This window comes from Hyaena hyaena, unplaced genomic scaffold (assembly GCF_003009895.1).
Source record: "Hyaena hyaena isolate Hyena2069 unplaced genomic scaffold, ASM300989v1 scaffold_22, whole genome shotgun sequence".
NCBI classification, from domain to species: domain Eukaryota; kingdom Metazoa; phylum Chordata; class Mammalia; order Carnivora; family Hyaenidae; genus Hyaena; species Hyaena hyaena.
This window is the reverse complement of record NW_024080654.1, coordinates 5,741,390-5,759,345: the sequence shown is the minus strand read 5'-3', so window position 1 is coordinate 5,759,345 and position 17,956 is coordinate 5,741,390. Positions and strand designations below refer to the sequence as shown.

Here is a 17,956-nt window from a genome sequence, read left to right as displayed (position 1 = left end):
TCTCCAAAAAGCTATAGTAAAAATGCATAGATTATTAGATTTCCTGAATGATGCCTTGTGTCCTGAAATTATCTAAAAGCCATACTGGAATTCTTATATATTAACATAGTTTTGATGCTTTTTTTTTTATAGAACATTTTGTCTTATTATATAGTATTTAAAATTTACTTTCTCACATGCTATTCACATGGGTCACGATTTCTTCCACGGCCACACCTTAATCTACCTCTGCGTGTATGCATATCCGGAGCGCTGTCTTCACTGTGATTGGCAGTAATAGTGACATCCATAGAGCAGAATGGCGTGCCCTGTGGGGGAAGTGCGGAAAGTTCATTGTTTATATGGTAGCCCCTCGATCTGCATGAAGATGTTTAAAGTACTTAATGGATCAAGGTTTTGTACAACAAAATATTCCCATTTTACAGATGGCAGGATGGAGAAACTAATGATACCATACTTTGTTATAATTATGATCTATCCAACTAAGCTGATTTATTCCATCTCACGGGGACTATTAAATGCCCCCCACCTCCCCCTTACATTTCACGGGCCATTAAAATTACTCTCAGCTAACTGACATGAATGCTTTGGCCCCTGTGGCATTCGTCGAGGCTACGCAGACCCAGTCTGTGTGAGTGCAGATCAGCCTGGTAAACTCAGAAATCGGTAGGCACAACATATGACTCTGTTTCTTCCTTTTATTGTCTGTTCCGTAAAGCGAGAGGCGAGTGCATGGCATATGCTCTTCGTGTCTCAACCTAACCGTGGGTCAGGAGAGGCAGACTCCTCCACGGGCGGCCAGAGCGGTTTGTTGGAAAATGGAAAATAAAAGCAGTAAATCAGTCAGTCCTTCCTATTTATGAGATTCTAATAATCCAGCTTAATTTCTCTCACTAATTCAATTTTTTTCAAAAGTCATCTAATTGAACAATTAAGTGAGAGCACTTTATAAGTACTACATCGCTGCTCGAATTTAAATGACCTACACACAGCTTTAGCAGCAGCTATATTTATCATACACAGTTGGGGTCTGTCCCCTGACACCGGCACCCAGGGTCACGCAGGACGTGTCTCATCCTGTCGGAGCAGGGGCCCCCCACTTGCCTGCCAGGGGCGCAGGGTCGTCGGTTCTGGGTGTGAAGCAAGCTCTCTTGTGTCCTGCGCGCCCTGAGGACGGGAGACCGCGCGGAGTGAGCCTCTGAGCCTACTTGTCTGACAGCTCAGAGCCGATCTGCAGCCGCCATTCACTGAAAAACAAAGTGGTTCTCATGGATCCTCTGCTCAGATTTATGTCGCAACCTTCACTGGTGCACACAGTGTGCCCACATGCAGCGTGTGCCCCTCGGGCACGACTGGCGGCAGGGAATGTTGGAGCAGCACCAGGTAGGCCGGCTTCCAGCTGTCACTTCCTCTGAGAAGCCTTCCCGGATTCCCCCAAACGAGGCACGTTGGTCAGGCAGCATGTAGAGATACCTCTGTCCTTCAAGCGTAGCCCTCAGTAGTGTACTCTCTCGTGTGACAAGTTCCACTCGCTGGGGAGGGAGCCCCAGCACCCGGCCACACACACGTGCTCCTCTGATAGCCTCGACGTACGACGTGCCCATCATCGATATTTGTTGAACAGCTGAATGACTATGATGGCTGCAACGTAACTCTAAAGACGGATTGTTATTAATGTGAACATATGGGCGCCTTGGTGCATATAATTAACACTGCTCCCACTCGGGCCAAATTTGGCATTACCGTCCCACTGCACCCCTGCCCGGGCTGACACGGGCTGATACGTCAAGCGACCATTTATTAAGGGCCTGCTCTTTGCTAGACACAGCACGCTCCTTACAGCATTAATCCCGACCATGTTCTTACGAAGTGGGTTCTATTATTTCTTTCTGCATATGAGAAAATGGACTCAGAGGAAGGACTCTGACCAAGGGCAATGAGCTGATACGTGCCAGGCCAGGATTCAGCTGCAATTCTGTCTTACTCCAAATCGTGTATTCTTTCCCACGTCACCGTGCTACGGTTCAACAGAGATGAGAAATACAATAAATACCATATTGACTAACTTTTCACCTCGATTCTTCCTTTTCTTTGAGCACACATCTGTCATTTCTCTGTAGGGTGAAAATGCAAATAGCCAATTTTTACAAGAATAAACTTCACTCTTCGGTTCAATTTTTAGCACAAAGAGCGATGCTTCTGCTTTATCCCTCTACATGGAAATTCACCGTAAATCTACTGCTGAAGTTTGGGCTTTTTTCTATGTCCTGAAATTTCCCCCGATAGTTTGGATCACTTAAAAGCATGAGGGTTCTAAATCCTTTCCCAGGTTAAGAGCTGCTCGCCTGGGTCTTCTCCTATTCTGTTGCTTAGAAATAAAAAGAGAAATTGGCCTCTGCTTTGAATGTCTTCCTGCTAGTTTTGCGTTCGTAGTTTCGTATACCTGTACGGTACTCTGCCCTACATTCTGGGATTCGTTGATCGAAATCCTGGGTCAGTCCTCCAGGCGGGTAAGACTCTTGTTTTCGTATCAAGTGCGTAGGACGCACAGAGAGTGCTATTGCTGCCTCTAGATATCATCTCTAGTTAGCATTTCGGGGTGCTCAGAGAGAAAACAATGTCTGGGTGATAACTCTTGTCAGTTTCCCCATTGTCAAACCCAATCTTACATTCCTCCACACTCACAATATTTCCCCATTGGGAACATGCCTGACATTGCAATTTCTCAAAACCGCAGCTCTGCAGTGAATGCCTAATTCCTGAAGCTGCAAAATCTAACAAAAGCTGATTTTTTCCACTGATTTGACTGGCTGACTATTTCGAGACTTTGCATGTGATGACCTGCTGTTCTTCACAAACATCTTTAATGTGCCCACATGGCTGTTCTGAAGTGGCTGCCGGCAATTAAATCTCGGAGCTGCCTGCGGGGCATTCAGAATCACTCTCAAAGTCCAGAGTTTCTGCCACAGACAAATTTTCCCCATCCGTTACATTTAGCAAGTTCCTGAGTAGCAAGCTCTCGGCTACTTGCTTTTTTGAAGCCGAAGCCCATTTGCCGCCGGCACTGGCGATCCCCAAGGAAGGGCCGGCCATTCACCCAGAGTCCCTTGTTTTCTGGTGTTTGGAAAACTGCTTTCTCTCTCTCCATTTGGTGTCGATGTTTTCACATTTAAAGATGATAAGCCAACTTAGAGGCAAATGTGCCAAACCTTTATTTATTTATTTATTTATTTATTTATTCATTCATTCATTTATTTATTATTTATTCATTCATTCATTTATTTATTTCTAAGATAGATGACCTTTTCTGTCTTGGGTGGATCACTTGTTTGCTGCACTTTCTCTTGTGTTTCATATTTGTTAAAACTCTTGGTGTTATTTAAGCATAAATTCTGAACCTGACTGCTAAGTGAGACAAATTTATCTACTTTCTTTTCTTCTCTCCTGACCCCTCTCATCCTTCTCCCCAGTTTTTATTACTTGTGAGGTCAGCGCCCCACCCCCGCGCGGGGATTTTGCTCCCTGATGAAGTACGCCTGGTTCATAGCCCACACGAGGGCCTCACTCCTCCGCCGTGATGGGCAATGGGGGTCGTAGCGTATCCCCACTTCCCTTCTCCCACGCTGATCCGGGCTTGCGAGGGCCTAGGTGAGGCTAGGATTCCTGGGGAGCCTCGGGAGGCTGGGGAGAAGCTCCGCACCCCAGGACCTGCTCCTTCGTTTGGGTTCCTTACGGACAGGAGTTGCTTTAATAAGACAGAGCCCCCAGAGCAGGGAGCCCACCAGACCTTCTCCCCAGGCTCCCTCCCGGAGGAACAGAGGAAGATGGGCCCAGAACCGGAACCGGGAGACGCAGGCATTCCCGCTAAGAAGGAATTCTGATGGGCAGCTCACCCCACCCGGCAAAGCTCCAAACCCGCCCCGGAGTATTCGCGTCCCTCCCGCCCCTTGGCCCCCCCCCCTCGCCAGGAGTGCGAGTCCCTCATCTCGGCCCCTTCTCCCCCACGCTGCAGCCTGCAGCCCCAGGCTGCAGGACCCTCCGACCCCCTGCCCTCCACCCACCCCACAGTCCAGGGCTGTGGGCGCCCCCTCTCTCCCCGGCCCCCAGCCTCCACCCCGCAGTCCGAGGGCGGAGCCCCCATCTCCCCGACTCCCCACCCCACAGTCCCAGGACGCGGGACCCGCCCGCCCTCCACCCCCAAGTCCAGAGCTGCGGGCGCTCCATGCCCCCCCCCGCCCCGCAGGGCAGGGACGCGGGCCCCCACTTCGCCCCGCAGTCCGGGGGTGCGGGCCCCCCGCCCCGCCCCGCCGCCTCCCCCCACGTGTTGCGGCCCGGCCCGGAGACGTGCCTGTTCCGCTCGCTGATTGTAAAAGGGTTTGACTTGCCGCTGACCCCGGGTCAGGACGTTCTCCCCGCTAATCCCGCGCTCTTTAAACACGAAACCCTCGGCCTCTCCGCTCGCACCAGTCCCCTCAGCCCCCCGCGGCGGCCACCGCCGCCCGAGCCCGGGCTGCCCGCGGGGGTCGGGTAGGTGCGGGGGTTCCCGCCCCTCCCGCGCGAGCGGGGGGAGGGGGCGACGGGCCGGGGGGGGGGATGGGGGCGACGGGCCGGGGGCGGCCGACCCGACCCGGCTCGGCGGCAGCGGGGCGCGGGGCGGGGACGGGCGCCGCGAGGACAAAGGGAAGCCGGGCGCGCGGGGACGGGAGGGACGGAGTCGGAGGCGGGGGGGACGGAGGCACAGGCGGCGGGAGGCGAGCGCGGGCGGCACGCGGAGGGGCGCACGGCGAGGGCGGCGGGGCGCGGAGGCCAGGAGGCCGCCGGAGCAGGGCCCGCAACGGCCGCCCTCCCGGAGGGGACCCGGGCCGCGCGCTCCGCCGCCCTCGCCGTGCGCTCCCGGGGGCGGGCGGAGCGGGGTCCCGGCGGCGCGCAGCTGGAGAGGAAGGGCCGGGCGGGGGCTGGGGCGGGGGCTGGGGCGGGGGCGGGGGGCGGGGGTAAGGGGTCCCTGCGCCCCTCGCGCGGCCCCGCAGGCCCGGGGGCGGGGGCCCGACCCACCTCCCCCGGCTGCTCGCCCCGGGGGGCCTGCGCCCCTCCCCCCCTTCTGGCCCGGCCTTTCAATCCCGCCGCACAGTCGTGCCGCAGAGGGGGCCGCGCCAAGGCCAAGTCTGCTTTTCACTTGAAGTTTCCAAGGAATCAAACCTATTATTACATTCTGCCGCCGACGTTTCTGGAGCCTCTGCCCCGCGGGCCAGGCTGCGGAAGCCGGGAGGGGGCGCGGGGAGGGGCGCGGGCGGGCGGTGGGGGCCGCGGCCCGGCCGCCCCGCGGCGCGCCTTCCGGGGCGCCGGATGCTTTCTCGAGTTAACCGGAATTTTCCGGAGGCAGCTCTGCGTGGCCCGGCCTTTGTGGGGAAGTGAGTGCGTGGATGTGCGCGCGGCCCTGCCCCGCGTGCGCGGCGTTAACAGACCCGCCAGTCACGCTCCCGACTCGCATCTGCGGGGCGCGCCGCCGCCGGGGTGCAGATCAAGGCATTTCGTCGCTACCGCCGGGTTTCTGGGCCGGGCGTGGGGGGCTGGGGGCAGAGTCCTCAGGACAGCCCCAAAAAGGGCCCGTTCGTTCAAAAACAGGTGGTGAGACACCAGAGCCCCCCCCCCCCCCCCCGGCCCCCGCCAAACCGCGCCAGCCGCGGCCAGGCCCGTTTCGGAGGAATCCCCGCGCCCAGCTCCGCGACCTTCGCGCCGGGCCCCCGCGAGGCCTGTGCGGCTGTGCGCGCGGCTCCCCGCAAAGAGCGCGCTGGGCGGCGGGGACGGCGAGCGCCCCGACATTCGGGGAGTGAATGAAGCCGTCGTATCAGAACCATCAGAGGCGGTCTCGTTTCCTGCCTGTGATGAAGAGTGACCTTGACAAGAACAGAATTCCCAGCCGAGCGAGGCGCCTCCAGGGCCTGGCGGGGTATTTTCTCCACGAGCGCGAACGGGACAAACGCGTCGGAGTGTCGGGGTCTCAACCCTGAGACCGTCCGCTCCCCCATCGCGGCTTAGGTTTAAGGGAGTCGTTAACGAACTTATATTTGCTTTTCTCCATGTCGTTCTAAGCAACACAGCAAATTTCGCTGGATTTCAGGAAGTCCCAATTTTAAGATCTTCCCGGGTTTTTAACAGAAGCGGCTCCCAGGACCTGACACTGAATTTCAGCTACGCAGGGAGCACGGGCGGGAAAATGCCGGACGCTGAGTCCACCTTGCAGGAGACCAAGGGGCACCCTGTAGTCTGACACACTTCCAGTGTGACCCCCGTCACTAATCCGGGTGACGAGCTAGGCCCGGGGTGCCAGTGGCTGAGCACAGATACGAACCCAGGACGCACGCATGTGCTGGCCACACATCCGCCTGCCACTTTAGTAAGTGCAGGGGGCCGTGCGGATTAGGACTCAGCCAAAGAACAGAGAGAGTCCATTTGACCGAACATTCAGAGCCCATGTGGCCCGCTCCTTAAGCTGGGTGTGGTGAATTAACAGAGCATTACCCAATTTCCCAAAGCATCTCCCAGAGGAGAATGTGTGTGGTATTTATTCATTTATTCCCAGACTATCTCCTGATGCTGTTCCACCCAGCAATCCATGTATGTCCACTTTCAGGAGCCACCATTTCACAAAGGATCAGATTGCTTAGAAAAAGGGGTGGGGGGAAGAGGGGACTTTATTATCTTGTTAGAAAGCAGCAGTGGCCATCATTCCTGAAAATTTTGCAGTTACTTTAAAAAATGCACGATGAAAGTCAAATTATCAAAGTAACTCCAAAAAACACACATGTCAATCGCCAGTTTGGCATTTTACGTAAAGCCCTTCTCCAGTACAGGCTGAACGAGGTTCTCAGGGCCCTGCGAGCACAGGCCTGGCTTCAGAGAGACGCTTCTCCCATCGCAGGGCAAGAAAATAACATGAAGGAGGCCTAAGGCTGGTGAGATCAACATGTCTGGATGTGGCCTAAAGGCTTTTTTCTCCCCCAAAGTGTAACTTCATCTCTATATTGTGACTCATTCCAAAACATATTTGCTACAGTATAACTTTTAAATGCAATATTTAATGCTGTCGGGTTACTTGAAGACAAAGTTTTACAGAAAACTTTAAATTCCAGAAAAAAACTGCAGGGTACCCATAAACACCTAGAAAAAATAGAATTAAAAAATTTAAAGCATCAAACACCCTCCGATCTCAGTAGGAATAATAAACACCACATTTTGTATATCTCAGTTCACTCTGCGGGTAGAGGGGGTGGTCGAGTGAGTGTATGGAGTGAGTGTGTGTGTGTTTGGGGAGGGGGGTGAGAAACAGAGAATTCATGATCATTTTGCCCTTTCCCAAGGAGAATTAAGCCGAGGGAGGGGCTGAGCAGGGACGGAGGCAGCTCGGTTACACTACATTTTGCCTCAAAGAGTGTTCCCTATCTGATTTCAGATAAATTCCAAATTCTGATAAATTCCATTTGCAATCTTGTTATTTGCGGGGCAACTGGAGGCCTCCGTGACCCCTCGGGTCTTTGTTATTCAACCTGGGCCTGGTCCCACCACTGGCCACTGGGGTCTTCTCTCCTTCCTCCTGCGGACGGAACTGCGACAGAGACCCCGGGCCGGCGGGGACCCGGGGCCAGCCGTGCGGGCCGCAGTTAGAAACCACACACCGGAGCGCCAGGCTAGAAAACGAGGGGTTTTTTTTTTTGTTTTTTTTTTTAAATGCCTGCTCATTATTTCTTGATCCACATTAACACCGTAAACGCTACAAAATAATCTATCGATTTTAAGTTTCTTCTCTCCCACCGAAGGGAGCTCCGTGAAGATCACCCTCCCCCCGGGGAGTCCCTCACTTTTAGTTTATGCTGATGAGGCCTCTTTCTCCCTCGGATTTACTAATTGTATTTTAAGCTCACAAAACATGCATATAAAATTAGCACTTTCCAATTACAGGGGAAAACTGGGCGCTTTTTTTTCTCTCTTAAATTTATTGACTCAAAACTCGATGCATTTTTTTTTTTTAAGGAGAGGTCTTTTTTCGTTTTTAGAAGAAAGGCTTTTTAGGAAATTATGTACATAATCTGAAACCCCCTCCCCACACCGCAACGCCTAAAATAAAAATTTCACAATGCATTTACAAGAAATAATACAAAAAAAAAAAACCAAAACAAAGAAATGGAAATGCTCAGATACAGAAAGTTTTACAAAACCCAGGATATAACGCGGCCATCCGAAAGCACTGGGGAGATCTCGGTATAAATTAACAAACCAACCCAAAAAAAAGAAAATAAGCGGTCACAGCTACAGAGCAGTAGTAAGCGTCTGGATCTGCCTCCCCGCGTCGGTGAGGAACGGGGCCCGCTCCCGGCACCGCGCCCGGGTCCCGGGCGCCCGAGCGGCGCCAGGCGGCGACGCAGGACGCGAGCGGGCGCGCGGCCGGGATAGAAAAGTTGGAGTCGCCTCTCGCTTGGTTCGGTCTTTGTCCCCTCGCGCAAAGAAAACGCTTTCTGCCTCCTCCAGGAGTGATAAATACTGTACAATAAGTCTCCAGAAAACACCGAAGTCGGCCCGGGCCGCACGGCTGTGTCTGCGCGCGGCGGGCCCCGGAGCTCCCGGAAAGGGGAGGTGGGGGCGCGGGGCGCCCGCGTCCGCCGCCCGCGTTCGCCTCTTTACGAGGCCGTGGAAACGTCCGGACAAGAGCAAGGCCGGCCCGCGGCGTCCCCGCGTCCCTAGATGTGCGTCAGGGGCACCGTGCCGTTGACGCCCGCGCCCGCGCCCTGGTAGTGCTGCGGCAGCGAGTGCAGCCGGCTCTGCGCCGCGGCCGCCGCCGGGTCCGCGCTCTCGCCGGCGGGCAAGTACATGCTGATCATCTCGCGCAGGTCCCCGGGGCACGGCGCGCGCGAGTGCGCGGGGGCGGGCGGGCTGCCGCTCGGCTCGGACTTGACGAGCGAGCCCAGCGCGCCCAGGGCGCCCGACGACGCGGCCGCCGCCGCCGCCGCCGCCGCCACGGCCGAGTTCTGGTGCGCGCCGCCCGCGGCGGCGGCGGCGGCGGCCGCGGCGCCGTAGGGGAGGCCGCCGTAGCCCGAGGGCGAGGCGCTCATGTAGCCCTGCGAGTTGGAGAGGGGGCTGTACTGCAGCGCGCCCATGTCGTAGCGGTGCATGGGCTGCGGGTTGTGCGGGTGCGCGTGCGGGTGGTGCGGGTGCGGGTGCGCCGGGTGGGCGTGCGGGTGCGCGCCGCCCGCGCCCGGGTGCTGCCCGTAGGCCAGCTGCGCCTCCTGCATCATGGCCGCGGCCGCCGCCGCCGCCGCCACCGAGCCGGGGTAGGCGCCGTTGGCCCAGCCGTTGACGTGCGCGTAGCCGCCGCCCGCCGCGCCGCCCGGGCTCTCCAGGCGCTGGCCCACGGCCGCCGCGCCCACGCCCACGCCCACGCCCATGGCCACCGCCGCGCCGCCGCCGCCCGCGCCCGCCGCCAGCAGCCCGCCGGCCAGCGAGTACTTGTCCTTCTTGAGCAGCGTCTTGGTCTTGCGGCGCGGCCGGTACTTGTAATCCGGGTGCTCCTTCATGTGCAGCGCGCGCAGCCGCTTGGCCTCGTCGATGAACGGCCGCTTCTCGGCCTCGGACATGACCTTCCACTCGGCGCCCAGGCGCTTGCTGATCTCCGAGTTGTGCATCTTGGGGTTCTCCTGGGCCATCTTGCGCCGCTGCCCGCGGGACCACACCATGAAGGCGTTCATGGGCCGCTTGACCCGGTCCTGGTTGGCCTTGGCGACCCCGCCGCCGCCCCCGCCGCCGCCGCCCCCGCCGCCGCCGCCGCCCGCCCCGGCCGGGCCCGACAGGTTCGTGGGGGCCGGGGCGCCGCCGGGCGAGTGCAGGTCGGTCTCCATCATCATGCTGTACATCGGGGCGGCCCGCGGGTTCACCGGCACCGCGCGCGGAGGCCCGGGAGCATAGACGGCCGGGGCGCGGAGGACGGAGAGGGGCTCGGCCGAGCGGAGCGGGACGCGGGGAGGGGGAGAAGTCCTACCGGAGAGCGGAGCGGGGGGAGGTGGGCGCGGCGACAGCGGAACGGGAAGCACAACACAGGCACTCGGCGCGGGTCCGGCTCACGGGTGCAAAGTTTCTCCTGGCGCTCAAGCCGCTCGCCGAAGAGGGCGCGGGCCGGGGTCGCCGTCTTCGCCGCCGCCGCCCGGCCGCCTCGGCGGAGCGGCGCGAACAGGTGCCGGCGTCGCCAAGCTGCAGCTCCACTTTTCGGGACGAGAGCCGTGCGCGCGGCCTGGCCCGGGGCTCTCCGCCGCCGCCTTCTCCCCGCACTCGGTGCTCGGCGGCCTCCAGCTCCGGGGCTACAACTTCTAGCAGCGCGGCGCGCCGCGTGCGCGGGGCATGTGCCGGTTCCAGGTGCCGGGGGGGGGGGCGGGGGGGGGCGGCCGGGGGCCGCGCGGGCGCGCGGAGAGGGCCGGGGAGCGGGGCCGCCGAGCCCGGGGCTGGCTGCCCGCTGCCTGCCCGAGGCCGTGCGCTCGGAGCGGAGGCGCACGCGGGGCCGGCGGCGCGCGGGGCCCAGCAGCCATACGCGGGGCCCGGGCTGCCATTAAATGAGCGCGCCGCGGCCAATGGGAGCCGGCGGCGGCGGTGATTTGCATGGCGCGCTGGCGAGTGACGTGGGGAGGGAGTAGAGGCTCGGGGCGCGGGCGGCTGGGCGGGAGGAGGGGAGGAAGGAGGGGGAGCAGGGGCAGGAAGGAGGGGGGCGAGGCCGGGGAGGGGGCACCGCCACGCTGCTTCCTGAGCGCGCGCGGCGGCGGCGAACCCCGAGCTCGCCCTCCTCACCTCTCCCTCCCGCGCGCTCCGAACGATGAAGGGTGGGTTTAAAAGCCAAGACGAAGAAAGACTCGTTGGGGGCGGGGGCGGGGGGGTTAGAGCCCCGAGCCGGGTGTAGGGGAGCGCAGTGGAGACCCGGCTGCGCCGCGGCCCCGCCGGCCGAGTCCGCGCTTGCCGGGAAGGGGACACTTGGGGCCGAGGCCTGAGGCGGAGGGGCGCGCCCGCGGGGCCCGGGGGTCGTTGGGGGCGTCTACGATCCCAGCTCGGAAGCCCCCCGAGTTCTCCTGCGAGACCCTCCCGAGGCTCCCTGCTCCGCGGCCGCGTGGGCGTAGGTCCCCCCTCGCCCTCTAGTCGCGAGGCCTTCCCGGCCCAGGCCCCAGGGAGTCCCCTAAGGGGCGGAGGGAGCGTTTTGTCAGACTTGGCTCCTTAGCTGCTTTGAGCATCAGCCCTGAACTTTTTTGTTTGTTTGTTTTTTGAGGGTTTTAATGAGCCTGGGGGTGTCTGCTCAATTTGGCTCCTTCCTCCTCAAAAGAAACTGCCAGGGAGCCCGGCGACGACGCGGTGCGTCTGGGGTCTGGTAGTAACTCCGCAGCAGTTGAAAAAGTTTGTCGAAGGCGAGGATGATGGAGCCCTCGCTTTTCTCCCCGCGGCTGTCGCCCCAAGATCCGTGAAAAGTGCGCGAACGGAGCGGGCCCGCCGGACACCCAGCGGGGCCAGCGGGGCCTCGCGACCGAGCGACAGATGCCGTCGTCGTACGCGATGCGAACGGAAGGCCTGGCTCCCGGGAGTGGGGCCCGGCTTCGGCCATCGTCCCTCACCCTCAAAGCGTGCCCCCTCTGGGGACGCACCGGGCTTCCAAGCCCAGTCCAGCGCCCCCCCCGTGGCGCTCACGCTACCACGTCAGTGCGAGCGAGACGCTGGCGGCCCAGAGCCTTGGAGCCCAAGGGCCTCTCGTGCGTTCTCCACGCGGGCGTGCGTGCGTGCGTGTGTGTGTGCGCGTGTGTGTGTGTGCGCGCGCGCGCGCCCTGGAGAGGGCGGTGCTTAGGGGGCGTGGGCGACCCCGAGCCCAACCACAGCGGCGTGACTGGCCCTACTGGCCATACTGTAATCGAAATGACCATGTAACGGCGAGGATGACCCTAAGCGTACTAACAAGGATGTTTAAGTATCCTTAACATTGGGCAGTGAGCACGTGACGCCTCCCCCTCCCCCTCTACTTATAAAAAAAAACCACAGAAAAAGCCCCTCTGCGGTGGTGAATATCCTGACCCCGTTGCTTGCCAGAGGCGCAGGCGTCCTGCCCTCTGTGATCCCAGTTCCGTGATTATTACTGTAGACTTTTTATTGTTATTTCCAGGCTGCGGCAGCATGCACGCTACCCCAGATTGGTCTCCGCATTTTGAGCTGCTTCCGCTCAGGCCATTCAGCAGTTAATAGTGAACTCATCAAATAATACATAATTATATTAGAGAGGAAACGTCATTTCGTGTTTAATTTTCCACTAAATATCTAGGTTATAAAGTTGGTTTTTAGCTACCTTCTCATTCCATCAATCGAGTTTGTTAAATCTTTTGATTTGTTTCATGCACTACCTCCAAATATCAGTTACATTGTGAGTGAACAAAAAAAGAGCGAGAATACTGTTTAAGAATGCCACAGACCCATTTTTCCTTTGATAATTTAGGAGGCGATGGGTGTGCAGTGAGATCCAGTGTGTTATGGAAAGTCAGCAAGACTGAAATAAAGGAAATGGTTTACAAATTATAAACTATATTATCCACTTAGCAATTGAAAGATTTCTTTTCCTCTGCTTTTCAATTTAGATTTTAAACTAAATAGCCTAGGACCCCCTGAAAATGCTTTGTGTGACTCAGGCTTGGCACGTTATTTTCCATATCAATGGGGCAATTTATTTTATAAACACCCTGCACTCCAGTTAGCATTGCAGGAATGCTTTATGCTTTTGGGAACTTGGATAGCCGACTTTGAATGGTCTAGTTTCTTTCTACCACCGTCCTGAAAATTGTTTCCAAATATGATGTTACCCTTGTTTTCCAGAGCATCTAAATAGGAGGTAAATGGCTTAGCCTTGTGTGAGATCATGCCAGTGCAGGGCCTTCAGGGCGCTCGCCATAAGCCCTTTTGAGTGACGAGCTGCTCTCCTGGCCCGAGCGGGTGCACACTCCGGGCGCTCACATGCACACGCATTAAACTGGAGCCGCAGGTGTAACTTGTTGCCAAGCGATAGATGATTGGCACCAGGCGCCTGTGCCAATTAGGCAGTGGCAGGGCAGTGAGCGCCGGACCTCTCCGCGCCTTCCATCCTGGCCTAGATACTTGCAAGCGTCATATCAGCTCCCGCTGGTGATGGCTTCTGAGAGCCTCAATTGCTTGCTGCTTCTCACCCCTCTCCCCAGGGACTCTTTAAAAGGAGAGGAAACAGTCCAAAAACCGGTTGGAAAAACACCTCCTCTCCCCAGTTTGGTTTCGCTCCTCTTCACCTCCACCACGTTGGCAGGGCCTCCTTCAAACTGCGGGCGTCTCCAAGGTTGGACGCTGGAGGATTTGAAGACAGACGACACTACTTCCAAGTAACGTGAGGTCCCGGACCCTGAGGGAAGGATTAGTTCACTGATGATCGACCAGATTGGCTTTTTTTTTTTTTTTTTTTTTTGGCTTCTCAGAAACTTCACTGTGTCTCTTTGCTCAGAATGCCAAAGGGAAGATCAACTTTGAAATATGGGTAGGTGAAGACACTTTCTGTTCTTTTATTTAACTTGTGGGCATGATCCTCAAAGAAAATTCAGATCCAAGCCTCGTTAGAGGAAATTATATACACATATATGCACATGTGTGCATACGTATACATACATGTATATGCATACAGAGTACATACACATGCGTATACACACGTGCCCACAGAGAATATATGCATACATAAATATCCGTGTGTTCACAGAGGAGAGCTGCACGTGAACACGTAGGTGGGTAGACCTACCGAGCACAGGCACATCTATGTATGGGACATATTTAGGCAATTGTACAAGAGCCCCTGACTTTGAAATAAACTGAGTTCTGGACTTCTAACACCACTAGTGTAAACTGCTTATGTGGGGTAACTAAAACTTTTGCCCTTGACTTTCCTGCCAGCCTTGTGGTGGTGCTCAGGAGAAATCTGGGAAGCAGAGGGGATCCGTGTGGACAGAACCCCCGGCACGTCGCCCCCGGCAATCTTTAAATGAAAGCTACCTTTTGGGCACCTGGAGGTGACTTTCTGTGCCCGCCCCAGTCTACACCTCCAAGCCAGCAGAGAGACGGACCGTTCCGAGCCTGCAGGTGGGGACGGGGGTCAGTGGAAGGTCACCGCAGGAAGCAGGGAGACACACGCGGCCTCCGCGCGGTCGCCCGGCCCGGCCCCCCGCGCGCCCCGGGGATGCGCGCAGACCGCCGGCCGGGCGCTCGCACAGTTCAGCTCCTGACGCTTCCCAGGCCGGGGCACAACCGCCGCCCCGCGTGGGCGCGGCCTTCCAGGCTCTGGAGTCGCCCCGAAGAACTAAGGCCCGAGAGAGTCCGGGGAGGAACATTCTGGGAGAGGCAGCCGCCCACTCATGGCAGGACTTGGGGAGAGAAAAAAGTGATCTGAGACGAGCCGGCGAGGCGGCGGCGGCGGCGGAGCGCGCGGGAGAGAGAACGAGGAAGACGGGGAGGCGGCTCGGCCTCCGAGGTCGTCCCTGCCGACAGGAGGCGCAGGCGGAGGGGAGGCGGGTGCCGCTGGCGGGGGCAGCGCGCGGAGCGCGGAGGCCGAGGCCGCGGAGCCCCCCTGCCGGGAGCCGCGGGAGCGCGGGCCGCGATCGCCGTCTGCTGGCCGCTGCCGCCCTCGCCGCCTCGCGGAGCCCCGGGCCTCAGGCCTCGCGCCCCTTCCAGCTCCTGCGGCCTCGCGCCGGGCGCGGGGTTCGGCGTTTGGCGTGCGCCTTCGGGGCGTTTCCAGGCAGGGTGCGCGGGGGACGCCCCGGGGGTCGTAGGGGACGCTTGTCTGGCGCGGGTCCCCGGGCGCGCCGGGTCCCCCCTCTGCGCCTGACCCTGCTAACTTGGCCCGTTGTTCCCAAACAAAGCCAACGGAGCCAAAGTAGCACAAAAGTTTCTTTGTCGATATTTTTTTCTTTTAAAGGGGAAAAAATAGTCACGGAAAGGGGTAAAGAGGAAGGAAGAAAGGGACCGCTTGCCAGCGGCGAACTTCCAGCGGCACCTGCCTTTTGGGGATGGCCACGGAGCAGGCCTTTGGAGCCGCTCTGAGCTCGCAGGTGCACGGCCTCCTCTTCCGCCGAGAGCGTCCGGGCTCGGAGGCCTGTGCCCCGCGCCTGCGGGAAGGGGACGGGCCGCCCTCCCCAGCCGTCAGCGTGGGGATCCACAAACCCCCCTGAAGAGCAAACAGCCGTGTGTGCGCGCGCGCGCGCGTGGTGTTTTGTGCCTCCGAGCTCTCCGGGTGAAAGCATTTGGAGAATCTCTGGGAGCTTTCGAGTAGGGGCTCACCCTGTGAGCAGTACTCACACATATAATTCAAATTTCACAGCTGACCTGCTCTGAAAACCTCAATCAGCTTCTAATTGAAGGGAAAACAAAATATTGCTTCCCTACAGCAGAGCTAACGATTTAATCATTATATCAGACATTATAGCTTTTAATTAGGCTAATGCTGATACTGTATGGAAAGAGATAATTCAACACAGTTCTTGATGAATTCTGTAATTGGGTTAACGGCAGAGCAGTTGGGGGAGAGGCGTCAATATTCAAGCTGCGTCTGTAGCCACCAGGTTTATGAATGAAAGACAGAAGACACGGGGCGGGAAGCGCTGGGACCCGAGGGGAGCCTGGCGCCCTGGGCCCCGCGGCGCTGCGGGCCTGGGGAGGGAGGGAGGGCGGCCGCGGGGTGCCAGGCCGCCCGGGGCCTCGCCGCCCGCGCCGGCTCCTCCTGCGCTCGGCCCGCCCGGCCCTTCGCTGGGAAACGTTCCCCCCAGAGTCGCGGCGGGGCGCTGGGGTCTCCTCGAGGCTGCCCACTCGGCCCAACCCGGTGCAGGCGGGGAGCTGGGCCGAGCGCGGCTTTGGGGCGCAGTTCTGGGGGCGGCCTTTAGAGACCCGAGCTCCGCCAGGGCTCCCCGCCCCCCTCGCCGGGCCCAGGCCGCCGGCCGGGAGGTCCCAGCGTCCCTGGCCACGGTACGAGGCGACGCCCGGTGCCCAAGGGCGCGGCAGGGTGGCGTTCTCGCGTCCACACCGATGAACAACTTGGCGGGAAAGCGACTCGAGTGGGGCCCCGGGCCAGTGCCGGGTGGCCTGGCCGGTTGTCCTCGGCCTGGACGCCGCCTGACGCTGGGGCCGCAGGCGGACCTTGGGAGGAAAGCGCCGGACCCGCTTCCCTGCCTCCCCGTCACCGCAAGTTCTTCGAGGAAGCCGGGAAGGAAAAGGCCCCGCAGCCGCGCCTGCGGGAGTGCAATGGGCAGGGGTGCGGCCCTCCCCTCCGCCCGGCTGGGAAGAGCCTCGCCCCCTCCCGCGTTTCTAGGACCCGCAAGAGTCGCTGCTCGAGTCGGCGGAGCCCAGAGCTGACCTGCCGGAGCCAGAGCCTTGGGTTTTAAGGAGAAAATGCCGGCGCCCCCCAAATTCGCAGGGGCTTCGCGGGAGGCTGCCCGAGCCGGTTCTCCGCTGTTTCAATCCGAATGATTTCATAGTGTGATTTTTATATACTTTTTATACATCTGCAACCTCCCCCCACGGCCGCCCGAAAATTTTGTCTTCCTCCTTGGCTTAACTACCTGTGCGCAACGGTCTCCTTCAAGACAAATATACTGCGTTGTGATTCACCCTTGTCTTATTTTGTCAGTAATTACCACCAAATTGAATGGGTCACTGGTAAAGTTTCATTTACACAAACCCCCATAATTAACAGTTTGAATACACCTTTTTACATTGTACAAAAGTTGTAATTTTCTAACACGTGTAGTTTTTTTTTTATTGATGAAGAATGCTCGTGTGCCTTGCGTCACAAGAACACAAAGCCCCCGGTGTGACAGGAGGTGTGTCTGGCTCCTCTAAGCAAGTGCAAGGACTCATCAAAGAGCACACTTCCCGGGATGCCGGGAGCCTCCTCACCATCCCAGTTACGATCTGCAGAACTTGAAGTTCTGAGAACACAGGGCTTGTGGCGGAGCCCGCAAATCCGTGGGAGGCACAGCCGCCTCTGCAGGCCAACCGCGCCCTCAGGGCTGCGGGGACCCGCGTTTCTGAAGAGCTCAGAGCGGGTCTTCCGAGGCCACGCGGCGCCCCGGCCGAGTCCAGACAGTCCAGGTGAGCCCGGTTACCAGGGGCGTTTGCAGGGAGAGGCGCAGCGAGCGGGACGCGGCCCTGTCTCCCATTCTCTCATTAGCCCCACATAGAAAAGGCATCACTCACAAGAGGAGACAAGTCATAAGGAATTTCTATATGAAGAGAAATAAAGTGAAATCAGAGATGCTTTTTCTTACAGGCTGTCCCTGTTATTGCAAATTAGATTAGCCGCACCGGCTTCAATACCAACATGACACGGGGGTTCACGGGAGCGAAAGGGCCATCCACTCCAATCTCTCCTTTCATCGACGCGTCTCACATAAATTACATCTTGTCCTTTAATACATTTTTCAATGAGATTAAAACATCACTTTGACACAATTTCAAGCCTTGCAGTTGCGTGTGTTGCTTACTCCAGAAAACTGCAGTCACAAAGGTGGGTCCTCTGAGGTCCTGGAGCAGTGGGGCTGGCTTCACAGCCGCGTCCCTGCCCTGCGCTCTCCTCCGGGGAGAGCCCACGGGCCCACGGTGACGTTATCTCACCTGGGGGGAGGGGGGCAGAGCCAGCTGTCCCCTGCGGCCAAGTCTGATTTCCTGCAGGCCTAGGGCCCAGCTGGGCAGGTGGGCCTTCCCGGGGGGCACACTGGTAGTGTTCCTCCCTCTTTACCTGGGGCCGCAGACTTCGGACAGGAGGGGCGGGGCAGGACCCCCAGCCCACCCCAAAGCTTCCCAGGATGCCCCTTCCCCACAGGAGGAAGCACCATGACAATGAGACAGAAGGTTTGGCAGATCAGGGAGAGAAAGGCCCTGCTTTCCTCAGCCTCTG

General features: G+C 58.7%; 1 protein-coding gene across 1 annotated transcript; it reads right to left on the bottom strand.

Moving 5' to 3' along the window:
* Positions 1–8,673: 8,673 nt before the first annotated feature.
* SOX1 (SRY-box transcription factor 1) lies at positions 8,674–9,902 on the bottom strand. Its single transcript, XM_039226653.1, has one exon. It carries the CDS (start codon positions 9,900–9,902, stop codon positions 8,733–8,735), a length of 1,170 nt encoding a protein of 389 aa, XP_039082584.1. The 3' UTR covers positions 8,674–8,732.
* Positions 9,903–17,956: the final 8,054 nt, after the last annotated feature.

Bases quoted from the DNA above. Each gene is read 5' to 3' on its own strand.
- SOX1 (XM_039226653.1), bottom strand. From the start codon at position 9,902: ATGTACAGCATGATGATGGAGACCGACCTGCACTCGCCCGGCGGCGCC.